A 27,831-nucleotide genomic window follows, 5' to 3' on the forward strand; every position below is an offset into this window, starting at 1 on the left:
GCCATTAAGTAAGCTTTGTCATTTTTTTTTGCTTCTTTTGATTTCAGAGTATGGCCTGTTGTGTTATAGATGATTCAGTATAACAAAGAAATTTAGTGTCCTGGTGCCAACGGTGCCAGTGGATCAGACCAATCCTCATGCCTTAGTTTCCTGTATATTTTTACTTGTTTTGCCTTTGAATAAAAATTATTCTAAGTCTTTCTCTGGACTTCTTTGTTTAGGATAGTGGTTTTGAACCTCTCTATTGCTTCTGCCTACATTGTAGATGAGAGTCCCCAGTATGACACTTCCATTTCCATACCTAGATAATAGTGGGAAGTTCTGTAGACACTAACGGCTATATATTATGAGCATTACCTCACTGTCTAATTGATGGGCTAGTTGGGAATCCCTAGTTTAGAGGCATTGAGTATACATAACCTATACTAAGAGCTATTTTGCAAAATTAATTATTTAAAAAGTTTAGGGAACCTGGGGTGGCTCAGTCGGTTAAGTGTCCAACTCTTGGTTTCAGCTCAGGTCATGATCTCAGGGTCCTGAGATTGAGCCCCATGTTAGACTCCACACTTAGCAGTCTGCTCCAGATTCTCTCTCTCTCCCATTCCCTCTCTCCCTCCCCCTGCTTTCCTTCTCTCTCTCTAAAATACATAGAATCTGGGGCGCCTGGGTGGCTCAGTGGGTTAAAGCCTCTGCCTTCGGCTCGGGTCATGATCCCAGGGTCCTGGGATCAAGCCCCACATTGGGCTCTCTGCTCAGCGGGGAGCCTGCTTCTGACTCTCTCTCTGCCTACTTCTCTGCCTGCTTGTCATCTCTGTCTGTCAAATAAATAAATAAAATCTTTAAAAAATAAATAAATAAAATAAAATACATAGAATCTTTAAAAGGCTTAGAGATATATAATAAAGCCTTTCTAATCCATAAGACAGCTATGAGTATAAATTGAATTATTGAGAATAAAAATCCATGTGGTCAAGAATAAATCCCCAATAGTGTGAATGACACATTTTAGTTGATTCAAAGTGTGCCCTTTATCAACATGTATAGTTAAATTTAGTTAAAAATTTTAAATTTAGTTAAAAACTGTATTTAAATACCAGTTATGTTCAGTAGTGTATCCCTTTAGAGCTAAAGGATAAAGTCTCCATCCTGCACATGTTCTGTGAGGACAAGATGAAAAATTTCTTGAGGTTTTATTTGTATCCTAAACATGAAAGACTTGCAACACCGGCAAATGTCGTAAATCAGACCATTTAAAAATGTCCTAAAACCTGTCTGCTGAAACATCATCCTGCCTACTGAGAGTTTTAACTGCCTGGAGTAGAAGATGACAACAGGTTACATATGCATTTTCCTTTAGGACTAAGTAGCAGACAGTTATTTTTTTTTATTCTGCCTCCAACATGAAGTATTTGGAATCAGAAGTTTCTCCTGTCCTTCATCAATACTAAAGGACTACACACAGTTAATAATAGTGTGTACACAGTTGATGGGAATGTTACATTGTTTGTATTTTTACCTTGGAGACCAAAGCATAGTTCATGGTTTGGGTATAATTTAAAAGACACATTCGTCTGAGAAATTGATTTCTTTCATAAACAAAATGCAAATGCCTTAAATATTTCTTTATTTTAATGTGTTAAATAGAATTGCTTTTAGAGCCATAGTCTGGTATGGCTTAACAATCAGAGACACATGAAGTATTCAAGATAAGAGCATAATGGTACTGATTTTAAGAACTTTAGATAATAATGCTTTGGGCAAAAGAAAGACAAAGGAATATTGAAAGCCAACTGTTCACCTTACTGTTTTAATTTTTACTTTGTTTCATTTTTAGGAGACAAGAGCAGGTATTTCAGATACTAAAAATATTCCTGTGAAGGCTTTGTTTTTCAGGGATAGTGGTCAACTACTGTTTTCTTAATGTGCATGAAATGCCTAGAGAAAGTAACATCTTTAGCTAGATGAATAAAACATGGAATAGAAAATGCTTAGGCCAATTTATTCATACCCCTCCTATATTAACTGTAGAGTTGATAGCTATGTAGATTTTAGCAATTTGTTGAGCAACGAACCTGGTTTTAAAATTGATCTAGTTGCTCTCAAACTTTGCAGTCTCAGAAGGCCCTACACATTCTTAAAAAATATTGAGGGGCCCAGAAAGAGAACTTCTATAGGGATGATATCTGTTGACCCACAAATACTAAAGATTAAAACAAATTTTCTGAATATATTATTATTAAACAATATTCAAACAATAATTATTTTCTTTAAAAAGTTTGAAGAGTAGTAGCAGTCAGTATTTTACATTTTTGCAAAATCTCTTTAGTCTCTGACTTGCGGAAGACAGCCGAATCCTCCTATCCGATAATGAATGAAAAGTGGAATTGGTAACTTAGAGAGTCAGTTGGTTATCCATGTAAAAACAATTTCAGAGATGGTCGTTTGAAGACAAGGACCATGTCTCTTGCACACCATGTTATCCTCAGAGTCTGGCACAATGTGTGGCAAATGGAAGAGGGCCAGATGACATTTAGCTAAACTGTATTAGACTCTCCTGCAGTGGGTTGAGACACAAACAGGAGGCGAAGATGTAGATTCAAGGAATATAGGCACCTCCTTCAAGGCACATGGTTGAGAGAAGAGAAATGAGGTCTTAGGTGTGTGGAATCAGGATCAGTGGAGGACTTTTAGGTTTTTTTATTTAAAAATTTTTTTTAAATGATTTTATTTATTTTCTTGAGAGAGAGAACATATGAGCAGAAGCAGGCTCCCCGCTTAGCAGGGACACCCCTCCCCCCACTCCCCCCGCTCAGGCCCCTGCACAGAAATCGATCCCAGGACTCTGGGATCACAACCAGAGCTGAAGGCAGATGCCCAGCTGACTCACCCACCCAAGTGCCCAGCAGAGGACTTTTTTTAAAAAGAGTATTTCTATGTGAGGATAAGCAATACTAAACAAAAAATAGAGACAAGTTGAGAACACAGGTAAGAAATGGGACGCTTGAGGGATCTAACTGTGGGCACGGAGGCAGGGATAAGATATGTGTCATCTAGCAGAACATTTTGAATTTGAATGAGCATTGGAGATGCCAGATCTTGCCAAAATGCAGATTCTGATTCAGCCATTAGATATAGGGCCCGATATTATGCATTTCTAACAAGCACCCAAGCTGCCGGTCTGAGGACTCCCACTTTGAGCTGCGTGATTCTAGAACCCAGCTGAAGAGATAAACCATGGGCAGGAGAATTAAATACCTATGGAATTTGGAGATTCTGGCTGATGGAACTTTTTAAAAAAAGATTATTTATTTATTCATTTGGCAGAGAGACATCACAAGTAGGCAGAGAGGCAGGCAGAAAGAAAAGGGGAAGCAGGCTCTCCGCCGAGCAGAGAGCCCAATGTGGGGCTCGATCCCACGACCCTGAGATCATGACCTGAGCCGAAGGCAGAGGTCAGTGGCACCCACTGAGCCACCCAGGTGCCCCTGGCTGATGGAACTTCTTAAGGGAGAACTTTCCCCCTAATATCCAATTAGTACCCTTTCCCACTAAATGGCTATTTTATGAGAATTGCTTCACTAGAAAATTTCTGACCTTGGTAATTTAGAATCTCGGTGTTCTTGGGGCTTGTGGGTGGCTCAGTTGGTTAAGTGTTGGACTCTTGATTTCGGTTCAGGTCACGTTCTTGGGGTCCTAAGACGAAGTCCAACGTGAGGGGCACTGTGATGGGTTTAGAACCTGCTTGAGATTCTCTCCCTTCCTTTCCAGCTGCTCTCCCCACTCCGTCTCTAAAATGAAACAAAGATTGAATCTCAGTGTTTTCACAATGCTTGATTGACAGCATGATATTGACATTACGGCAGCAAATATAGTGGTTCTACCAAAAACCCACCGAAATGTCATTGATTCAGGAACAGAGCTCAGGCTCTGGTTTCAGACGTGGTTTGATTCTTAGTTCTGTCTCTATGTGGTTGGTCTTAGGAAAATTATTAATATATTAGATAAAAGTACCCTTATGTGGGTTTTTTGTGAGAATTGTAACTGTGGTACATAAAAGCCTACTCAAAAAAGATAGTTATTATTATCACAATCACCCCCAACGAGTGCAATAACCTGTATTGAACATATTTTTAAAGTTTGTGTCATGAATCATGAGACTCACCTAATTTTTGGAAGAATTTGAATAAGAAGATGGAATGAATAGATCACATTTCGTTTCCATGCACAAGGGAACTGTGCATACTTCTTCTGTAACTCAGAAATGGTTTGACTTTAAAAAAAATCTCAAAATAGCTGAAGTTAGCAGACATGCAATTTAGCAAGGACGATTGGAATTTTGGTCTTTCCTGTAATAATACTATACCAAAGCATACTGCTCATTAGGAAAACATTTTTATCTGAATCTTTTACTCTTGAGGGCCAGAATGCTGTTTTTCTTTTTGATAGCTATGTTTACAGAATCTAAATCACCCCGAATAATTACTTCAACATTTCAAGGTATTATAACTGCTTATGCTTCATTTACAAGCTATTTGAATTTTGGCGAATTCCAGTATGGTGCTAGAGCAACAAAACGAGATCAGATAAGGTCACTATGGGGTTTGTGATATAAACCTATGTTAATTTTTATCACAACTCCTGTAAAGAAAATTCGGATATTAAAATTTCCACTTTTTACAGTTGGGCTTTCTATGCTGAGAATAGACCTCTGAGAGCTGGAAATTTGGAGGCAACTGATGAGTGCCCACATCTGGGTAGATGTGGGCTGGCTCTGATCCACGGAAGAGTCCACAGCACAGGACATATCAATAGTTCTTTGACTACATCTCCATGGTTGCTTTGAAAGCTCTAAGGCGTAATGCCTCTATCTGGTTTTCTTCTGGAACACATACAGTTGGAAAAGAGGAAGTCAGAAGGAGGTTAGAAAGTAAATACTACAACTGAGATAAAGTTAAATAAATCTCAGAGCACCTGGGTGGCTCAGTTGTTTAGCATCGCCTTCAGTTTGGGTCATGATCCCTGGGTCCTATGGAGCCCTGCATCTGGCTCCCTGCTCAGCGGGAAGCCTGCTTCTCCCTTTCCTACTCCCCTTGCTTGTTTCCCTTTCTCACTGCCTCTATTTCTGTATAATAAACAAGTAAAAGTCTTAAAAAAAAAAAAAAAAAAAAGCTAAGTCAAACTAACAGACTATTCCCAGCCATATTCAATCTGAACTTTTATTGCCAGTAGCCACACTACTGCAAATATCTAGTGCCCTCCTAGCAATTTTGTAATCGTTACTGACCTCTTGTACTGGTAGGGTATGTCTGGGTGATGGACGACATTAAGGTAGCATAAGGCATGTTGTGGTTTGCAAGGTGCTACCACATACACGGTGTTAAGGACGTGCAGAAATGTCAACCAAGCTGCTGAAAGCCACTTTCAGTTTAGGTTTGTGAGCCCAGTGTTATTAAGATCCTTTTGGACTTAACTTTGAAAAGTTCTTCTCATTCTTTTTCTAAATCTTGTAATTGTCTCTAAGTACTACCTTCATAATTGATGCTCTTATTCTAGCCATGCTTTTGAGAGTTTTAAGAATTATAAGCCCCGGACTTCTTTCAAAGGGACCAAACTAGAAGTGGATACTTAATGGTGGGTGACATGTTGATTTATGACCACTACCCTAACCTGACATTAGATCTAGTCGACAGGTAGGGCAGTAAACATAGACAATACTAATGTCTGATTTTGAAAATTCTAGTTATGCATGAGAAAAATCTTGTTTTCTCTCATGGTATTGGCTGAGTATGTCAGGATACCAATTAAAAACTGATCTAAAAATTAGTAACTCCTGCTCTTTGGATGTAGCATCCAATAAACTTTTCTCTGGCCATGAGGGTTCAATGAACAGAGCATCTCTTTGGCAAAGAATTTTTCTGGGGTGAAATATTACCGTATAATCATTTTGTTGTACAAATTTTTTTTAAAAGGCTAATTTTGCATTGCCAATATATCTTTTTCTTTTTTGAAAAAAAAATTTTTAAAGATTTTATTTATTTGACAGAGAGAAAGAGATCACAAGTAGGCAGAGAGGCAGTCAGAGAGAGAGAGAGGGGAGGAAGCAGGCTCCCCTTGGAGCAGAGAGCCTGACGTGGGGCTCGGTTTCAGAACCCTGGGATCATGACCTGAGCTGAAGGCAGAGGCTTTAACCCACTGAGCCACCCAGGTGCCCCGCATTGCCAATATATCTTTAAAAAATTTTTTTTTTAAAGATTTTATTTACTTGTCAGAGAGAGAGAGGGAGTGAGAGCGAGCACAGGCAGACAGAATGGCAGGCAGAGACAGAGGGAGAAGCAGGCTCCCTGCTGAGCAAGGAGCCCGATGTGGGACTCGATCCCAGGACGCTGGGATCTGACATGAGCCGAAGGCAGCTGCTTAACCAACTGAGCCACCCAGGCGTCCCTTGACAATATATCTTGAAAAGAATTTTTCCTGTCTACAATAAATAGCTCTTTATATTTTACACAGCATACTGTTAGGTCTTTCCCTATAAACTTTTGCTTATCTAGACCATGCCAAGAGGTCTATCTCTGTAAAAATAAAATGGAGTCCATTATAATGCTTCCTGAAGTAACAAAGCCACATATCTGTAGTCACTACCTTTAATTATTCAAAGATCCAGTAGAAGAAGACACGTGTGTGTACAATCTGTGGAGAAGTGTTCTTGTGTGTGTAGCCTTGATCCATAACATAGTGTAACTCACTCTTAGTTAGCAGAAATGGGATAGGTAGGTGTCTTCTCTGTCCTGAGAAGGCCCCAAGGTCACGTTTTTGTTTTTGTTTTTGAGTTCAGTCATATAGGATTGAAACGGTTTGGACTGACTGGTCTGTTTCTGTCCACAGGGATCAAAGAAGTTGACAGTAGAGTCATGGATGGCGCTCTTCCTGCAAGAACTCCCCGGGACTTCGGTGATTTACATCACAGGCCATCTGGTTTCATTCATGATCCTTGGGGGCATTCTCAAGTGACCGCCCCCTGCCATTCAAGGAAACCCCTTTACCTCTTTTGGTATGGAAGCTTCTGGCTGAGCTGGGCCCGAGGCTGGCCTCTTTTGTGATAATCTCCAATCCTTGAGGGAGAACCAGACCTGACTTGGCGCGATTTCATGGCCATCCTGGAGCTCTGAAGAACAGCCAAGGGCTTCTTTTCATAGCTCTTTGTAAGGTTTCTTCATAGTGTATGAAAGTAAGAATGAGCTTTGTTAGAAATTTGTCATTTGGGGTGCCTGGGTGGCTCAGTCGGTTAGGTGGCTGCCCTTGGCTCAGGGCTGTGGTTCAGGGTCCTCAGATAGAGACCAACATCAGGATTCCTGCTCAGTGGGGAGCCTGCTTCTCCATCTGCTTCTCCCCCCCCCACCCCTGTGTGTGCTTTTCTATTAAATAAATAAAATCTTAAAGAAAAGAGAAAAGGAAATAAAAGAAAAGAAAGAAAAGAAATCTGTCATCTTACAACTGAGGCCCCACTAGTACTAGCGGTAAACCCAGGAGTACAACCTGGTCTCTTGTTTCTTGGGCCAGTCTATTTTGTAGTTTTTTAATCCTTTCCTTTTTGAAGGTAATATATTATCAATACCTAGCCAGTAAGAAAGGCTTATTAAAAGGATTATTAAGGTCCTTATTTTCTATAATTCTATAATGACTTCTATAATCAAAGCCCTTATTTTCTATAATTATATAAAAATAAGTTCCCTATAATGGATGAGCTGTTTCTTCTGTCAGTCCATTTCAAAATGTAAACAACGATGGTTATTATAAAGTGTTAATAATACAATAAACACTGTGCTTATTTTTTTTCGCCTGCCTTTTTAGCAGAACAGTTTGAACAGATAGTATGGTTGTTGCTCTATTTTAGTAAACTTAATGAGAAGTCAGGTAGAATTTCTCTTCCAAACCATTAAAAACAAAAAGAAAAAAAGAAATATGTTTTAGAGAAATCTGGACTTGACTATTTTTGTCTGTGATTTTTATTACTAAAAATATCCTTTTAGGGAAAATACAGAGTTTATTTTATTCATTTCGCAGAGCTTCAGGAAGAGAAATTTAGTAAACACACATTCTCTCCTTCTTTCCCAGAAGCCCCAATAGTTTATTTTAAAGCTAATTCTAGGGTAAGTCCTTTTGATCTCACTGCTATCACTTAGAGAATTACAGTGTGGTTTTGCAATTCTGGCTAGAACACAAATGCAGGATCTTAATGGCAACAGCAACAAAAAAAGTCCTACATTTAATGTGAAATGATTTGAGTTCAATGATAAGAAACTGTTCCACATGTTTAAAAAAAAAAAAAAAAGCCAAACCCTAAACTCTTAAGATCTTTACCATAGGAAGAAAATAACTAACCGTTCTTCTTATTATGGGGTTGGTCCCATGTTTTGAAAGTTATAATCTCAGTTGATCTCTTAATGGGATGTCTGTGAACACAGGAGGAAGACTGATAAGAACCAACGGCTTCTCATCTATTTCTTCTCAGTTAACCATCCAGCAGGTTCCGAAGACAAATTTAGGAAGCCTTGTCTTCGTCCACTGGGCAAAGCACTCATCACAATCCTAAGGCTGTTCTAAAAGCCTCCCAAGGTTTGTCTGTGATTTGGGGGAGTGATAAAATATGGATTCACCTAGATTTTCCCCCTTCTATGTACCTCTGTCTTATCTTCATTTCTTAATCTGTAACATGTTAGCTTCTTTTCCTCTCTGGCTTCTATTGAGTTGAATCTACTTGCCTGAATGTCATTAATGTAAGGCTGGCAACATCATAATCCTTTAATTACTAACACTATTAGATACATTTTTGTGGGTAAAGATGATATAATTATGACTTTATCATTATATATGTATGTATTTTTTGTTTACCTGAATTTAATTTTTTCCAGCTTTATTGAGATATATTTGCCACACATTATGTAAGTTTAAAGTGTACAACATGATGATTTAATACACATATAGTTGTGAAATGATTGCCACAATAAGATTAGTTAACACCTCCATCACCTCACATTTTTTCTTTTTATTCTGGGTGATAACACTTAAGATTTACTCTCTTAGTAACTTTCAAGTGTATAATACAATATCATTACCTAGAGTCACAATACTGTACATTAAAACCCTAGAACTTATTCATTTTATACCTGGAAGTTTATACCTTTTAACCAATATCTGCTAATTTTACACCTTACTTCCCACCCGTCCCCACCCCCAGCCCTTGGCAACCACCATTCTATTCTCTGAGTTTGGCTTTTTTAGATTCCACATATAGGTAAGAATATACAGTACCTTTCTCTGTCTGACTTATTTCACTTAGCATAAACACTTCAAGTTCCACGCATGTCGTCCCAAAAGGCAGGATTTCCTTTTTTTTTTTTTAATGTCTGAATATTCCATTTTGTATGTACATGTATGTGTGTGTACACGTGTGTGTATGTGTATGTATAATTTCTTCATCTGTCAATGGATACTTAGGTTGTTTCCATGTTTTGGCTACTGTGGAATAATGCTGATATCTCTGAATGAACATGGGGTTGCAGATATCTCTGAGATAGTGATTTTGTTTCCTTTAGATGTATGCCCAGAAGTGGAATTGCTGGAGCATATGATAGTTTTATTTTTTAATTTTCTGAGGAAACTCCATACTAATTTTCACAATGGCTGCATCAACTTGCCTTCCCCCCCACAGTGTAGAAGTATTCTCTTTTCCCCACATCCTTGCAAATACTTGTTACTTTTGGTCCTTTTGTTTTCTAGCCATTCTGACAGCTAGGAGGTGAAATCTCATCGTGGTTTTGATCTGCATTTCCCCGACAGTGTTGAGCATCTTTTCATGTACCTGTTGGCCATTTGTATGTCTTTTTTGGAAAAGTGTTTTTTCAGGTCCTATGCTCATTTTCAAATCAGATTTTTTTTTCATTTTTCTTTTTTGCTATTGAGTTATATGGATCCCTTATATATATTGGATATTAACCCCTTATCAGATAGATGGTTGCAAATATTTTCTCCTATTATGTAGTTTGCCTTCTCATTTTGTTGATTCTTTTGTAGTACAGAGCTTTTTAATTTGATGTAGTTCCACATCTTTATCTCTGTTTTTGTTGCTTGTGCTTTTGGTGTCATATTCAAAAAATTATTGCCAAGACTAATGTCAAGGAGTTTTCCCCTCTATGTTTTCATTTAGTAGTTTTACAGTTCAGGTATGATAATTAATCCATTTCTGCTTAACTTTTGTAAATGATGAAAAATATAGGGTCCAATTTCATTCTTTTGAGCATGACTATCCAGTTCTTCTAATACCAGTTATTGAAGAGAATATCCATTCCCAATGTATATTCTTGATAGGGACTGCACTGAACCCACAGATGGATTTGGGTACTATGGACATTTTAACAATATTAAGTCTTCCAATCTATGAACACGAATATCTTTCCACTTACTTGTGTCTTTGTTTTCTTTCATCAGTCTTATAATTTTCAGAGTACAGATATTTCACTTTCTTGGTTAAATTTATTATTTAGATATCTTATTTTTTGAAGATATTGTAAATGGTATTGTTCTTTTTTAGATAGGATGTTGTTAGTGTACAGAAAAGCAACTATTTCTGTATTCTATGGCAATTTTACTGAAGTCATTTATTAATTTTTTGGTGGAGTCTTTAGACTTTTCTCTATATAAGATCATATCATCTGCAAACAATTTTTATTATATTTAATATATATTTTTTATCTACCCTCCAGTAGTGAATCTCCCCATTAATAAAGGTATTACAGAAGCATGAGAAATATATATACAATCCAGATGTTGGCTATCTTTGAACTCATGAGGATTGGTACATTTTGAACCATAACCAACCACAGTATAAATTCAGTTCTTTTATTAGAAGAATTTCCACTGTGCCTGTCTCTTCTTGCAGACGTTTTCAGTCATCAGATCCTTTTCCTCTTATAATCTTTGCCCAGACCTCATTCAGTCCGGTTCTTCCTTACCCCTTCCTCTTTATAACTCAGAATAGCCTTTGTCTTCTAATTCACCCCAACTCTTCTCTACCCCACCCATGTGTTGCAAGAAACTTGGGCTTGGGTTATGCTTCTAGGGTGCCAAAGCATTAACCGACAAAGCCAATCTCTTCCTGAAGAGCAGTGTTCTCAACTAGGGTGATTTGCCCGTCCCCCACCCAGGAGACACTTGGCAATACCTGGAGACATTTTTGGTTGCTGAATTTTTAGGGTGCTGCTAGTACCTAGTGGTTAGAGACTGGGGATGCTGCTATACCTCCCACAATGCACAAGACAATTCTCCTAATAAAGAATTATCTAGCCTGGGTTATTAATTGTACTTCTGTTTAGGAACTCTGCTGTAAAGAAATTCTTGTATTAGCTGCCATAATCAACAGTATTTTCTACTCTGCTACTATCAATGTTTTACTAGTTCTGTGCATTAAGAGTTGTTATATGTGTGTGTGAATATATATGTATACAGATACATATATATCTATTTATGCCCACATATACTCCCATCAATAAATAGTTGTTAAATACCAGATATTTCTAAATTGCTCAAGGCTGAATGAGAAAAATAAATACAATACCTCATGAAAGGTGCTATGATGACATAAAGAAGAGATATCTAACCTATCCTAGGATGATCTGCAAAGATGTTTTGAAGGAGGAAGGAACTGAGCCTGGAAGAATAAGTAGGAGAAAGCCAGGCAAGGAGAGAGGGAAGCACAAATCTCACAAAGGGAGAAATACGGGTAAGGCATGTGGTTAGAGGTGTGGGCAGGACCAAATCCTGGAAACCATTAAATGACCCTTAAAAACAACTGACAGGTGTCTGGGTGGTGTAGTCAGTGGAGCATCAATCTCTTGGTTTCAGTTCAGATTGTGATCTTAGGGACCTGAGACGGAGCCCCATGTTGGGCTCCTGGCTCAGTGTGGAATCTGCTTAAGACTCTTTCTCCTTCTCTTCTGGCCCTCCTCCCTAAAAAAAAATACATCTAAAAAAAAAAAAAAAGGCAATTGGGAGTCACTGAGGAGTAATGGAAGGTGGGATATTTTGGCTTCATGATAATATTTATATTTTAGAAAGGTCATATGATTTCTGAAATCCAGCTGTGAGCAAATGAAGGTCTGACCTAATATAATAGATATGGAGATGGAGAAGAGGGCCAACTGGAGATTTACTACAGAAATAGATGGACAGGACTGGGAATGGGGTAGACACAAGTGAAAGACAAGACCAAATTTTAGTCACAGTACCATTTGCCAAGTCAGGGAGGACTGGAGGAGGTTGAAGTTTGTGGGATGAGATAGCCAAAAAAGATATTTGGCTGTATCGTTGTGTCATATATATTTTCTCATTTATGAAAGTAATATATCTTTTGTAAAAAACTTATAAAAGAGAAGCACAATATCTCCATTTGGAAATAGTTGGCATTAAAATTTGGGAAATTTTTTCTGATTTGTTTTATGTGGCAAAATACACATTTGAAAAATGCAATCACATATTAGGGTGCTTTATACATTGCTTTTTATCCATTCCAGTATGTATTTTTAAACATCTCCCTATGTCTTGAGTTGCCTTTTACTTTTTTTTTTTTTTAAAGATTTTATTTATTTATTTGACAGAGAGAGATTACAAGTAGGCAGAGAGGCAGGCAGAGAGAGAGAGGAGGAAGCAGGCTCCCTGCCGAGCAGAGAGCCCGATGCAGGACTCGATCCCAGGACCCTGAGATCATGACCTGAGCCCAAGGCAGCGGCTTAACCCACTGAGCCACGCAGGCGCCCTGCCCTTTACTTTTTAATGACTGAGTGATAACCACTCTATGGAAGAAACGTAATTTACTCCACTTCACCTGTTGTCACTTTAGATTACTTTGGGATTTTCATTTTTTTAAAAGATTGTATTTATTTATTTGAGAGAGAGAGAGAGAGGGAGAAACAGGCTCCCTGCTGAGGAGGGAGCCCAATTCAGGGCTTAATCCGAGGACCCCAGGATCATGACCTAAGCTGAAGGCAGATGCTTAATGGACTTTGACAGAGATCACAAGTAGGCAGAGAGACAGGCAGACAGAGAGGGGTAAGCAGGCTCCCTGAGCAGAGAGCCCGATGCGGGACTTGATCCCAGGACCCTGAGATCATGACCTGAGCTGAAGGCAGAGGCTTTAACCCACTGAGCCACCCAGGAGCCCCTGGGATTTTCAACAATGCTTCATGTCATCACAAGTTTTGTCCTCCAGAAGCTGAAAGAAATGGAGTTTGAAGAGCAAGATACTTATTAAGGATTGACCCCTGTGAAACAAAGAGGGAAGAACTGGAAAGAGCAAGGGAGAGAGGTGCCTGGGTGGCTCAGTCATTGGGCTTCTGCCTTCGGCTCAGGTCGTAATCCCAGGGTGCTGAGATAGTGTCCCACATCGGGCTCCCTGCTCAATGGGAAGCCTGCTTCTCCCTCTCCCACTCCCCTTCCTTGTGTTCTCTCTCTCGTTATCTCCCTCTGTCAAGTAAATAAATAAAATTAAAAAAAAAAAAAAAAAGCAAGGGAGAAGTTGAACTGTGACCCAGGCTTCATGTTTAGGGAAAGGATCCATCAACCGTACTCTGCTTTGGATAGAAATGACTGGACTTTTCTAACATACAGTCACTCAGTCAGCGGATGAGAGCAGCTCTGAGAGGACCATGAGCTCAGAGGAGGCTGCACTCAGCAGCTCAGGCAGACCTCAAAAGCACTGGCAGCTGGCGACTGTCTGCTGACCACAATTTTTTTCCAAAGGAAGGTTTGGCTAGCATATCTGTGTCCACCACAGTGGCTCATTTCATGCACAGATCTTTCTTCATATTCTTAGGATGAATGCCCAGAAATGGAATTGCTGCAACAGAGTATGAGTAGTTAAAATTTTTAAAATATTTGTCAAATTACCTTCAAGAAAGATTGTACCACGTTCTCCCACCGACCGTTCATTGCTAATATATAAACACATGACAATTGTACTGTTTTTCAATATTGGAAGTTACTTCAAATTCTTTGGGAAAATGAATGATATTCTTGATGATTTATTGTTGTGAATTTATCTTTAAACTCCTGCGGTAGGTTACCTTTTTCTATAGAGCTGCATAAATCTTTCCAGAAGGATAAAACACTCTAATGACTGATAGTAGAAGGCAACGATTTGAGGTTGGGGTACCAGGTGGTGGGTATAATAGAGGGCACGGATTGCATGGAGCACTGGGTGTGGTGAAAAAATAATGAATACTGTTATGCTGAAAATAAATAAATTAATTAAAAAAAAAAAAAAGAAGAAGGCCACGATTTGGATTTGGGCTTCTGAGCTGCAAATTGCATTACTAAAGAGGCCGAAATGGCTGATGCCTGAGCCGGCTTGAAACAGAGCTCACCATCCCCTACAGCTCTTTCCATGTGAGAATTTGAGCAAATAAACGAAACTCCCATTTATAAGGAAAAATTCATATTTGACACACTGCTGTGAGAGAGAGACTAATGAGAAATAATAAGTGCCTACTCTCTGTCAAGCGATGCCCTAGGCTTCCACATATACCATCCTACTTAATTCTCACGACTTCCCTCCGAAGTAGTTATTATCATCACATTTTTCAGATGAGGTAATTTAAGGTCAGTGTGTCTGGTTACTTGGTAACCTTAGTCATTCAGATTTCCATCTTTGTGCTTGTTACCATCCTGGGCTGTTACCCCCTAAGCTTTTAGCCCAGTTACATAGCAGCCGGCTTTAAACAGTATAGTATAGGTACATAGTAACTGTAATAACAGTAACCCTCATGAAGCTTGGGGAATGTCTGTCCTTCTCCTGGACTAGAAGTATATGGGAGTCAGTATCTAACAAGACAATGCTAGTCTAAAAAAACCAAAAACCAAAAAACAGGAATTTAGGAAACAAAACAAACAAGAGAAAAAAAATAAGAGAGAGGCAAAACAACAAACAGACTCTTAGCTGTAGTTCTCTACTTGGTTATGAGAGGGGTGGGGAGAGAATGGGTGAAATCGGTGATGGAGATTAAGGAGAGAGCAGTTGTCCTAAAGAGCACAGGGTGACGTATAGAAGTGTCGAATTCACCACACTGTACATCTGAAACTAATATAACACTGTATGTTGACTCTACTGATATTAAAAACTTAAAAAATATATTTTTTAAAGATTTTACTTATTTGACAGAGAGAGATCACAAGTAGGCAGAGAGGCAGGCAGAGAGAGAGGAGGAAGCAGGCTCCCTGCCAAGCAGAGAGCCCGATGCGGGGCTGGATCCCAGGACCCCAAGATCATGACCTGAGAGGAAGGCAGAGGCTTAACCCAGTGAGCCACCCAGGCACGCCCCCCCAAATATTTTAGTAATAAAAAATAAAATACGATTAAAAAAAAAAAAAAGGAGGGGGGGGGGGGGGGGGGGAGGGGTGGGGAACGGTTGAAGGAGGCTATTCGAGGCTAAAAAAAGACCTAACCAAATGCAATTGTGTGGTCATTGTTTGGATTTTGGTCTGAGTAAAACAGCTGTAAAAGACATTTTGGTATCAGTTGAGGAATTTGAGTCTGGATGGGATATAAACTGATACGTGATAATTCCTTAGCTTCAGTTAGCTGTAGTTAGGTGTGAAAATGGAAATATTATGTAGAAAAGTGTCCCTTAAAAACCGAGATGTGTATTGTAATATCGAGGGGTGAAAAATAAGATCTTTAAGCAGGAAATGAAGGTGATGAAGTGAATAGGGTAAAATACAAACCATTGTTAAATACAGACGCTAGGTTTTTAGCTATTCTTATACTAGTCTCCTGCTCTACGCTTGTTTACTCTTTATAATGAAAAACGACGTCAATCAACCGGAAAAAAGAAAATAAGGGTTTCTTTCCTTTAGGAGAGTAAGAACCGGTCTTTACCTTCCTCCAAAGGTGCCGCCATCAACATGTGGCCTGAATAGGGCTTCGGGAGCATCACGCGAGGTCCAAGGGAGACCGGACCAACGAACACGTTCCTTTCCGAAGATTTAATTTTTGAGTGAAAAGAACTCACATAAGCCAAACCAGGAGCCCCGACCCTCCAGCCCCCTGCGCACCTACCCAGGACCGCTGGGGACACTAAATAACCTGTCACGTTACTGTCCGACGCTCGGGGTGAGGGCGAGAGAAATGCCAGGCTCCCCTCCGCTCCCACCCTTAGCGGAGAGGCCGGGCTGGAGTGGCAGGTACGTTCCAGCTCACCCACCTGGAGGCGGGGTGGAGAGGGGCCGGCCCCGAGTGGGGGGAAATGGGCGGCACACGCTCAGGCCACTTCCCTCACCTGCCACCAGGAGGGCTCGGGCTGCGGCGCGGGGCGGAGAGCTTGGGGCGGGGAAGGCCACGCACCTGGCGGCGGGGCCGCGCGCAGCGGGACAGCGGGCTCAGGCCGCAGGTGAGGGCGGCGGGCCGGGCGGCTGCGCGTCACGGCGGGCCGCGCTCCTCCAAGGGGGAAGTTTCTTGGCCCGGAAAGGTGCAATTGTGTGCAGCTATTCCTGGTATGTCAGGCGGGTCCGGCGGCCGCAAGCCGAGGGGGCGCCTCTTGCCCGGGTCCCCGGGAGAGGGAAGGCGGCCAGGAGGGCAGAGACGGGAAGGATGCGGGCGCGGGGGCGCAGTCCCTCGGGGCGGAGCCGCGGTCTGGGCGGGCAGCGCGGGAGCGTGGCCTTGGCCACGGTCTCCTGGCGGTCGGTGGCATCTCCTGGCCCAGACAGTCTGCCCACAAAGGCGACTGCGGCCGGGAGACCCCGGGAGCCGCAGGGGGGCGGACGGAAGCGGCGGCTCTGCGGCCCGGGGTGGGCGGCGGCGGGGTGGGCTGGGGCGGGGCCATTCCGGGGAGGGCGGCGGCCGCGGCGCTGCGACTTTTGAAGTCCTCACAGTGGCGGGGCGGGTGCGACGCACCGCCTCTCGTCTCCGGCCCGCCTCCCGCGCCCTGCCCGGACCCCCGGGGCCCCGGGGTCGTTTTCGGGAGTTGAGAGGAAGCCACGTCTTCAGGTACTTGTGGGTTCGAAACTTTCCAAACTGCAGAGCGCAACAAAAGGAAAGAGAGCCCCGGCGGCAGGGCCAGGCGCGCGCCGCACCCTCCCCCCGCCCCTCCGCGCACTCATCGCGTCTTTCTCTCCCTCTTACCCTAGTCCTGGAAAGGATGGAGGAGGCCGGGATCGACTGCGCCGTAGCTTTCGCCGAGGCCCAGAGATGGGTGGAGGTGAGTGCCTTTACTTTTTTCCGCACGAGTTTGAGGCCTCGAGGCCGCTCCCGCCGCTGGGCGCTTCACCTCCTCTCGGGACCCGCGCCGGCGCGTGGCAGCCGGTTGCTTTGCAGTTGGGGGACTTTGCAAGTGCCGCTTTTCCTATCTTTTAATATCCAGCTAAGCCGAGTGCTGCCCTCCCTACGACGGGCTCGCTGGCTTGCCCAGAGCTCCTCTGCCAGGGCGGAGGCCGGCGCTCGGCCACTTGGGTTTGGGGACCACACGTCCTCGTGCGCCAGACCACGTCAGCACCGGGTCCGAGGCGGCCCAGTGCCTCGCGAGCTGTGCTTTGGGGGTGTTGCAGTGGGAACACCCGACTCTTACCTGCAGGGGCAGTGGATTAAGCGTGCGATGAGTGGGAGGGCAGGTGGAGGTTAGGCACTTGAGGCGCACCTGGAGAGATGTTTTCTCCCGCGCAGCCTTTGGAGCCCGGGGGTGGGGGGAGGGATGCGAGTCAAGGTTTTTACTTATTCAGAGTCGGCACAGATGAGACTAAGATCTCCTGGGATCACTCACGGAAGGGTTGTTACTTTCCCAACTGTGCCTTAGAGAGGCGATCTTCCATTTCCACCGAAATGGAGATGGTCTCTTGGCGGTTTCGTCCTCTACGCTGTAAGGTTACATTTATCCGTAAAAAGTTAACACCAGGACTTCCTTCCGTTATTCTACTGGATGGAAAAGATGACTTTTTAAATGATGCTAGGGGAGTTCTTCAGAGCAGATGTGAATCAGGAACGACGGCTTGTTAGAAAATTGTTGCCTCCACCAGCCTGGCGGTTACTTAGGGGTTATTGATGCCGCGTGCTGGCTTGTTCAGCGCACTTAAAAATGCAAATTAGGTTTAAAGATTATTCCGTCGGAAAAACAATATATTTAAGAATCCCAAAGCACCCAGTGTTTAAACATAATTCATTTGTTCGTAAATGTATATATGTGGGGAAAAGGAGAAGAAACTTTCAGTGTTGCATTTCTAACAGTAAATAAAGGAATGTGAAATGTGAGTAGCATTACCCACTAGACTGGGGGGGGGGCGGTCAAGAAGTTCGCTATTGGTGACCTTTCTGGACTGAACTTTGAACTAGTCTGAAGGTGATTTAGAAAGGTATGGAGGTCGGGGAAGAGATGTGAGGGGAGGGCATGGGGACGCCAGAGAAGAATAAACACTGTATTTTGAATTGAAATGAGAGTGGAAAAATTCCAGCAATGCAGTTAAGAGAAATGACTTCCCTCATTCATAAACTTTGAAAAGCCAAGGCGTCCAAAGGTAATTTTCCATTTGTAGTATTTGTTTTGCATAATTTTAGAAAAGAGATTAAACTTGTCTTGCTTTTGAGTGTTGGGGATAGAGAGAGAAAAAAGGAAAGAAATATGAGGACATTTTTGGGTCACACATGGCTCCTTTGTGGAGTTTCTGTCTGCATGCTGTGTATTTGCTTCAGGAAATCTATAAATATGGATGACTTCACACTTTTCTTTTTTAGTATACAGATTTTTAAAATCTAAAAATTCCTTGTTTGTTGTAGCTTGCCCGTGATTGTGTGGCCTTTCTGGGAGAAGATGGCATCTAATAAACTCGAGGGAAGTGTGTTGCAATAAAAGATACCATAATGCATGTACACGTGCTCATCTTCCCACTCTCATCCAGCCCATCTAAACATGTTTTGTTCCTCTTTAACTGACAAGTTTTCTAAAGACTTTGCCATATCATTATAATAAGTTAATGAGTTAATAAGTTAATGAGATTAAAATTCAAATCATTTTTTGCCTACTGCCACTGGGACCAAGGCAGTGAGTTCACTGAGGATATGTAAGTAGTTTAATATTCATGTACACTTTCCACATGCTCTGGACATTCAAAGTGACAGCAGTGTTAGTTTTTTTTTTTTTTATCTCGCCAGTAGTGTCCAGATTTATTTGTCTCCTTTGCCTTTACAACTAAAGCACATATTTTAAAATATTGTTCTTGCCAAAAGTAGCAGAATGGATGACTCCCTTGTTGCCACAGTTGCCTCTTAACCCTGAGAACCCCTAATTTAAAGATAAAATATTGATTCTGAAGTGTATTTTATAACGTATTTTGGAAAGTGGGGAAGATTATGGTCTTTCTTCTACTTGCTAATATTCTTGCTCCATTTTCCCTATCATAGTTTTCTCTTCATATATTGAGGCATAAACAGGTCATTCATATATATAAACATATATAACATACTATACTTTGCTGTTTTTATTCTTAGCTGCAGCTTTGACTATCCCGAGGTCAATAAACGCCAATAACCTTGTAAAATTTTGAATGATGGCCAGTGTCCTTGTTAGTATGTCATTTCCATTCTCTATGATTTTAAATAGCTAATGTATTATTCCCACAACCAAAGTTAAAGTTTTATTTATTTTATTTCAGGAGAAGGAGAAAAGGACGAGGCAAGGGGTTATTGTGGTTATTAGTGGTTCTTGTTCTACCAGTTAAAATTTTATGACTATTTTAAATTTTGCATAAACGGTTAGTAGTGTATGTATACTTCACAGTAGTTTAATATTTCAATTTAAAGCAAATGTAAGAATGTCACCCTTTAATGTAATTCAATAAAATGCTATTGGTTTATTATCTGGTTGGAAATCCTGTTTGGAACATTAATGATGTGGCAGAGCTGGTTTATGATTAAACACTATTTTAAAACCAAATAATGTAATAGTTTAAAGGGAGAGGTGGAGAGGAAGCCTGATTCCAGCAAGGTCACGGAGTAGGTGATGGAGCAGAAATTGCCAGCAGGACCCTCTAATTTTAGAATTTCTGCAGCACCTTCTAATTTTCTACACCTAACAGTTGCCTCTGTCTCTGTTTTGGGGCACTAAAAAACTTTTGTAGTGAACAGACAAAATACCAATGAGATGGAAAACTGGATCTATCACTCATTGCATTGGCTGGTCACCAGTTTCCAATCTGTGGGTTAATGTTGCTGTCTGGATTGAAGTTTCAGTATAGTAGTAAATACAGTATGGTTGGAGCAGAACAGGCTAACTTCATTCCCCACCCCCTTGCTCACCTGTGCTTCCTGTTATCTCTGAGTTTGATTCTTTCCGTATCACTGTCATCCTGGGGAAAGGCCTAAGGATGCCAAGTTGAGCTCATTGCCAAAACTGGCACCTGAATATAACTCCTTACTAAGTTACTTCCAATTAATCTGTTTCTCCACCCATCCCTAAATCTTTCTAAGTGGTTTCCCTCTTTCTCTGTAAACTGCACCCTTTCTGCTAGTGGTTTCCAACCTGTGTTCTGGTTTGAAAGGGTTTGCCTGGGAAGTAGGAGTCCTCAGTGACCACAAGCATTATCTGCGGACTGAAGGAAGGTTCTATGGACTTGTGCTGTTGCTTTTCAAATGTATATAGAACGATGAAACATTGAATGCATAAACGCATTTTTGGTAATTACGTATAATTTCAATGAGCAGAAATTAAACTGGGAAATACTATGATTGTAAAAATTTATTTCAGGGGCGCTTGGGTGGCTCAGTGAGTTAAGCCGCTGCCTTCGGCTCAGGTCATGATCTCAGGGTCCTGGGATCGAGTCCCGCATCGGGCTCTCTGCTCAGCGGGGAGCCTGCTTCCCCCCTCTCTCTCTGCCTACCTCTCTGCCTACTTGTGATCTCTATCAAATAAATAAATAAAATCTTTAAAAAAAATTTATTTCAAAATTTAAATGTTAGGAAGCAATTCCAATACCAGCTGTTGTAGCTGAAATTATTTTTGCAAAATAAAATCTTGATTTTGTTAGTTCCTTCTTTTTCTGAGAGTCATGAAAAGATTTTAAAGTCCACAGTCTTTACTGACATTGTACCATGAAGCATACCATAGTGTTGACAGTTTCTTACAATCTCATCTCTGCGTATCATCTATTTTTATTTTTTTATCTCTTCTCTGTAACTATTTGCCTAGATGCCAGATAGCATAGAGATTAAGAGCACTGTTTTGTACATCACATATCCAGCACTGCTTTGTCTTATAATTGGCAGTTTGTACCTTTGACTACTTCATCCAATTCATGATGCCTATAGTTAATGCTGCCGAGTGGTATATTTGAAAATTGCTAAGAGAGCACATCCTGAAATTTCTCATCACGAGGAAAAGAAATGCTTTTTGTAACTCTATGAGGAGATGGGTGTTAACTTTTTGTGGCAAGCATTTTGCAGTGTATGTGACGTCATTGTGTGATTGTGTGGTGCATTTTAAACTATTCTATGGAACTAGGTGTCAATTTCATCTCATTGAAATTGGGGTGAAAAATAAAGGGGGGGGGGGAAAGCCCTCACAGGTTTGGGAACAAACGATGCTTCAAGTCCCCGCTTCGTTCTCTTCCTTGAACCTCGCTTGCATGCTGGTTGTGCCTGTTTAGTGACCTACGGACTGTAAAGCAGTTAATGCTTCCTAATCCTTGCTTGTGTTTTCCCACCGCCCGGAAGCTGTTTTCTCACCTCCAGGCTACTGTGCGTGGAATTCAGGTTATCCCTTGTTTAGAAAGGAAGGAGGGGCCAGTTAGTGTCTTCCCTGTTTACCTAACACACATTACTTCCCTTCAGTCCTCCCTGCTTGGACTAAAATCCCGTGGGGCCTTTTCTGAACCGACACACCTGCACTCCATCCATTGCTCCCTCTCCTCTCTTGCTCGTCTAGAGCTCTCTTCTTCTGCTCTGTGGTATAATTCTATCCATTTTTCCATAGTAGACTATGAGCTAACTGAGGGCAGGGACAGAATCTTTATTTCAAGGATTTGGCATGGTGCCTGGGTAAATGCTTATTGAATAAGAGTATAATCTGAAGGCTACAGCTTAAACAAAATTTTAAAATAGGGTTTTAAGGAACACAGCTTATTTCTTCTCCCAGGGGACACTTGCTTCAGTGTCTAAAGCTGAGTTCATTGCTTGGGGGTGCTTTTGTCTGCAAGATATGCCTTCCTCTGGGTGCCGATGTGTACTTGCCTTTTTACCTAGCATTTTCTCTCCTGCTCCAGTCCTGCTCGGGAGCCCTGTCGCTCTCTTCCTGCCTTCTGATTAGGGCTTGCCCTCATGGGGTCTTGCATTCAATCTTTTTGTTATCCAGAAAATGCCTATTATGTACTTACTCTGTCCCAGCCACTTGCCGGGCTTATTGATCCAAATGCCACATTCTCAGCAGCTTTGCTGGACCTCCAGACAGAGGCATGCCCCACAAGGAGCAGACACGCAAACACACTCAGCAGCTCTGTCCAATGATTGTCCTCGGGCAAGTTTGCACAGGGCAGAGTGACAGCATTTAGGAAGCAGCCCCAGTCTGCTGGGGAAGTCAACTGAGCTCACAGTGAGGCAGCATTACCATCAGGCTGCAGGGGGGCGAACACATCTGCCCACCTTGGGTTGATCACTTGTTGTAAGAGCTTGAAGTTGTAGACAGCACAACTCTTAGGAGTTGCTGGGAATAGTTTATTTTTACTCGGGTAATGTTTACAGGCAGAGAAATGCACAGATTTGAAGTGTACAGTTGTAGGAATTCTGTCAAATGTTTATACCCATGTAACCAGCAACTTAATCAACATGTAGAACATTTTTATACTCAGCAAACTTCCCTTCCAGAAGGGCACATGAGACTCTACCTCTTGTAGGCAACCACCCCTTTTTCTTTCCAGCATCTTAGATTTCTTAGTGTAGTTTTGAACAACCAAGAAGTATCCTGATTGTCAGTTCATTCCTTTTACTTTATGTAGCATTTTACTATTACTTGAACACAAGGTCTTTATTTGGAAAACAGGACAGGAAGCCTGGCAAGAGATGATTGTGCTCACAGAGTCCTCTTGAGAAGGAACTGATTCACACAAATAGGAACCAGGGCGGGAATGCCATTAGAATAGCCTGACTGCAGAAGGTAGAAGCACACATGCCAAGATACTTCCTGGGCAGCTGGGAGGACTCCAGGACAGTGCTTTTCTGGATCTTTCAATGTACTCAGGCACCAAAAGCTAGAAATGGGCCTCTGCTTAAAATGGGGGGAAATACAAAGCCCGTGCCTTCCATAAAATGGAGTGTCCTTGAACCAGTTAGAGAAGTCGACTCACTGGGTCAAAGGGATCAAATGGTTTATTTGGTCCTTGACCTATTACCAAGTTACTCTCTGAAAGTGTTGTGCTGGTTTGCAACCATCACGTAGAGGTTGAGGGCCCCAGCTTCTCCATGTTCTGGCCGGAATTGGAAATTGTCATTTATGTTTTTTTCTCTAAGTAAACAGGTGAACGATGCATGTTGTTCTCCCTCTTCTCAGATCCCTAGTGATGTTAAACAGTTTATCTAACAGATGACTCCTTGGGCTTCTTCCCAGTGAGAAAAGATGAAACTGAAACAAGGAGGTTCTGTCTCCTCACTGTGAGGTCACGAAAATGCTCAGAGGGCCCCTGGCCTGGTAAAGTGCATTCCCAAGGTCATGGGCGTGGTAGGACCACTAAGGAAGTGTCTCCTGAGTTGTTTTGTTTTTCTTCTGGGTTGTTTGGAGATGGACCCTCTTTTTTTTTTTTTTTTTTTTTAAAGATTTTATTTATTTATTTGACAGACAGAGGTCACAAATAGGTAGAGAGGCAGGCAGAGAGAGAGGAGGAAGACTTTCTGCTGAGCAGAGTGCCCGACGCGGGGCTCGATCCCAGGACTCTGGGATCATGACCTGAGCTGAAGGCAGAGGCTTCAACCCACCGAGCCACCCAGGCACCCCAGATAGACCCTCTCAACAGAATTATGAAATGAGGAGTAGAACAACTGGCCATTTTGAGGATATTTCTTCAGCCATTTATAAAGCACAGAAGCCCTTAAAGCTTCTCTTCGCTCTAGGAAAAGCATGCTGAGTGTGTGGCAGGGAGAGCGTTGCTTCATTCAATTTATTTGGTTTGTGGCCTTCTAGGCAGTGCTTTAGCATGCTTGCCATCTGGATTCCAACAGTGCTTTGGCTAGCAAGGGACTCCTGTTAAGACTAACTTTCTCCTGGGCGCCTGGGTGGCTCAGTGGGTTAAGCCGCTGCCTTCGGCTCAGGTCATGATCTCAGGGTCCTGGGATCAAGTCCCGCATCGGGCACTCTGCTCAGCAGGGAGCCTGCTTCCCTCTCTCTCTCTGCCTGCCTCTCTGCCTACTTGTGATTTCTCTCTGTCAAATAAATAAATAAAATCTTTAAAAAAAAAAAAAAAAGACTAACTTTCTCCTTTTACATTCTCCTTTGTGTTTTTTTTTTTTTAAAGATTTTATTTATTTATTTGATAGACAGAGATTACAAGTAGGCAGAGAGGCAGGCAGAGAGAGAGGGGAAAGCAGGTTCCCCGCCAAGCAGAGACCCCGATGTGGGGCTCGATCCCAGGACTCTTGAGACCATGACCTGAGCTGAAGGCAGAGGCTTCAACCCACTGAGCCACCCAGGCGCCCCTCCTCCTTTGTTTTTAAACTGCTTGTCAACATAATAGCATTTGAGCCAAAGACAAGTACTGGTTTTGAGAATGTTAGTTAAGAAAAACAAAGCATCAGGGGTGCCTGGGTGGCTCAGTTGGGTCCTGAGGCTTCTCAGGGTCCCCATCAGGCCTCTGCCTTTCCCCCTGCTCATTCTCTCTCTCTCAGATAATAAATAAAATCTTAAAAAAAGAAAAAACACCATTAATAAATTTGTCCAACCCTTTTAGTTTAGAGAAAATAGATGTTGTAGGAAAACGATTTCATCCCTTAGCATCTACAGACTGAATTGCTTCTTTTGTTCTGTATCCTCTAGTTCCTGGCAGAAAGTTCTCAAATGCTTGTTGAAATGGTGAATGTTTTGTATCCTGTCAAGAGATTGGCTTCTTTAATTAATGCTTGCCCATCTCCGTAAGCCTGTTAGCTGTCAAAAGTGTATTAGAGCCTGAGGAAATGATAAATATGTGTACTCGTGCTTACTCTTCAGTTTCTGAGGGTAATTACTGGGTGTGCTTTTTTGAAAAGCACTTTTGATGTACTCAAATCTCTTAATAAGGACAAGAGCTGTCATCTGTGCACAACTTCACGAACCCAGGTTTAACGTGCTCCATCCGCCACTTTGCTCTAAGTAGGTAGGCATTAGTGCATTCTGCAGGTGACTCGCAACACAGAAACCGTCCCATAAACAGCCTTTCCAAAAATGGCAAAATCTGCCCTGACCCCAAAAAGGGTGCTCGAGGACTGGTTCTCATTTCTGTGTATACGATGATCGGTGTGGTGTTTGAGTGCATCGAGACGATGGTGCACAGAGCTACACATTATGTCTGTCCTTTGGTACAGTGGGCATTGTCGTAGGAGAGAGAGAAATTCTATATGGGTTCAAAGGGCAACACTAGTAATAATTGATCAGACACAATGAGACTTTGGCATCAGGTATTTTGTTTTAATCTATTTTTATTATTTCTTTCTCTTCTTTTTTTTTTTTTTTATTATGTTCAGTTAGTCACTGTATGGTACATCATTAGCTCCTGCCATAGTGTTCAACCATCATTAGTTGCATATAACACCCAGTGCTTATCCCAACACGTGCGCTCCTCAATACCTATCACCCGGTTACCCCTGCCCCCACCTTCCTCTGCTCTGAAACCCTCAGTTTGTTTCCCAGGTCCATAGTCACTCATGATTCATCTCACTCTTGGATTTCTCCCCCTTCAGTTTTCCCTCCCTTCCCCTATGGTCCTCCGTGCTCTTCCTTATATTCCACATATGAGTGAAACTGTATGAAAATTGTCTTAATCTGCTCGCATCAAGTTTTTTAAGGTGTTGCTATAAACAAAGTTCTGTCCTATGACAGCACAAGCTGACACGGAGAGTGAGTTACCTGCTATGGAGGTTCTGCAAGAGAAGGTGAGTAACTGACAATTAGGGGGGCTAGTACTTTGTTCTACAAGTGCAAGATATGTGGCAAGTGTATTGCCCTTATAATGAAGGACTGTTTTTAGCCAAGGGTGTTTTCTTTAAGGGAAAAGAGCAGTGAGAGGTCAAATCATTTGCTCAGGGAAACCCTAAAACTAGTAAGTGGTGGTGCGGCTTTGATCCCAGGTAATTTGACTCCACAGCCTACCCTCTTAATCACTACACTCTACTGTCTCAGAGCGACACTGGTCAGTAAATTGTGGTAAAGGATTTTTAAATCAGAAGAGAAGGGATGGGCTCTCAGTCCCCATCCCATCCGAAGCTGTAATCTTTGCTATTTTCTGTTTATGACAAGTCCTGCACACTAGAACAGCTTCTGTCTTGTGATGTCAGTGCCTGGAAAGCACGTGATAACTGAAAACATTCTATAAACTGTAGAGTTGCTGATAGACATTCTTGACCAATTGCAGACTTTAGATTTCTATGTTCTGCTATATCCAAGTGAATATATTGACACTCAGCAAACCATTTAAAGTGTTATAAAAGGGAAGCATCTTTATATGCTGACATTGAGATGTGCTTTGAGCTAAAAGAGGAGATAAATTATATCCAGTTAGTTTCTTCTATATGACTAGTTGCAGAAGTATCAATTTCTTACTGACCTACATTTCAGTAGTCCAGGACATACCAGAACTTGTACAGACTGTTATTGTGCAGTGCTTTGGAATACATGTGGTGTTTTCAATGAGGACACATTCTAGTTAGTGTTTCATATGTGTAAGTATGGCTGAAGCCAAGACCACGATCAAAGATTTCCTCTTCTTGACTAGGTTGAAATTTGATCTAGATGTCTGGGCTGGGAAGGAAGTATCTTCTTTTGTTACAGCACCATTTCATAATCAAGAAAGGGCACTCATTGCCAAACTTATTATAAACTTGGATTCTGAAATTCTATCTCATTAGAGTTTAAAGTCTTTCATTCTACCTGAGGAAGAAAATAAGCAAGCGTTTTGCTTTTATTTCTTGAGTAGTATGTAATCAATTTGGAACTTACCATATTGTCCAAAGAATATATTGTCAGTCCATCAAAAGCATCAGACACAGTAATACGTTCCTTCTTGAAATACTTCCTTCAACCATCCTTTGGACTTTTTCCAATTTTACTTGATATTTCTGATTTTCCTTTGCTGAATCTTCCCAATTATTTGATCAGTATATATTAGAATATCCCTCGGTTCATCTTGCCCTGTCTTCTCTCATTTGTCTATAATCTCTCCCTAGTAGACATTATCAACTCTGTAGTTTATATGCTGTCTGTATGCTGATAACTTCCTTATTTATATTCTTGGTCCTGATGATGTTTTTAATCTCCCTTCCCCCCCTCCTCCCTTCCCCTAAACCCTGTGTGTGTGTGTGTGTTCCCATACACACATATATAGACACACACACACACACACACACACTCAAGATTTCCAATTGTAGGTCAAATAGGCACATTCCACTTAGTTCAAAACAAAACTCTGAGTTCCTCCCCCTCCCTATCACCTACCTACTCATCCCTCCAGTGTTTCCCATCTTTGTAAATGGCACCACTGTTAACCCACTTGCTCAGTCTCCACCTTAGAAGTCATTATTAACTCTTGTTTTTATCACACTCCACATCTAGTCTGTCAAGAAATTCAGTTGGC

At 41.7% G+C, this 27,831-nt stretch overlaps 2 protein-coding genes and 1 long non-coding RNA gene across 9 annotated transcripts in view; 2 read left to right on the top strand and 1 right to left on the bottom strand.

Moving 5' to 3' along the window:
* Positions 1-7,746, top strand: part of UCHL3 (ubiquitin C-terminal hydrolase L3) — a 59,518-nt gene extending 51,772 nt beyond the window's left edge. The window contains exon 8 of one of the 2 annotated variants that reach the window (XM_059377832.1): positions 6,883-7,746. In XM_059377832.1, the coding sequence (XP_059233815.1) occupies positions 6,883-7,008 (126 nt within the window). In that variant the 3' untranslated portion in view covers positions 7,009-7,746. The remainder of the gene's footprint in view (positions 1-6,882) is intronic. The other variant, XM_059377834.1, reaches the window with a different exon arrangement.
* The window catches only part of LOC132002726 (uncharacterized), a 49,571-nt gene extending 33,376 nt beyond the window's left edge, over positions 1-16,195 (bottom strand). Inside the window, exons 1-2 of the long non-coding RNA XR_009399985.1 lie at positions 16,106-16,195; positions 15,926-16,020 (exon numbers count right to left, since the gene is read on the bottom strand). This is a non-coding gene — a long non-coding RNA (uncharacterized LOC132002726). The remainder of the gene's footprint in view (positions 1-15,925; positions 16,021-16,105) is intronic.
* Positions 16,196-16,360: 165 nt separating this feature from the next.
* The window catches only part of LMO7 (LIM domain 7), a 208,405-nt gene continuing 196,934 nt past the window's right edge, over positions 16,361-27,831 (top strand). For 2 of the 6 annotated variants that reach the window (XM_059377827.1, XM_059377828.1), the window contains exons 1-2: positions 16,372-16,436; positions 17,173-17,243. In XM_059377827.1, the coding sequence (XP_059233810.1) occupies positions 17,184-17,243 (60 nt within the window). In that variant the 5' untranslated portion in view covers positions 16,372-16,436; positions 17,173-17,183. Of the gene's footprint in view, positions 16,540-16,907; positions 17,033-17,172; positions 17,244-27,831 lie in introns of those variants that run through there. The other 4 variants (XM_059377830.1, XM_059377824.1, XM_059377825.1 and 1 more) reach the window with 4 other exon arrangements.

Source organism: Mustela nigripes, chromosome 15 (genome assembly GCF_022355385.1).
Source record: "Mustela nigripes isolate SB6536 chromosome 15, MUSNIG.SB6536, whole genome shotgun sequence".
Classification (NCBI taxonomy): Eukaryota; Metazoa; Chordata; class Mammalia; order Carnivora; family Mustelidae; genus Mustela; species Mustela nigripes.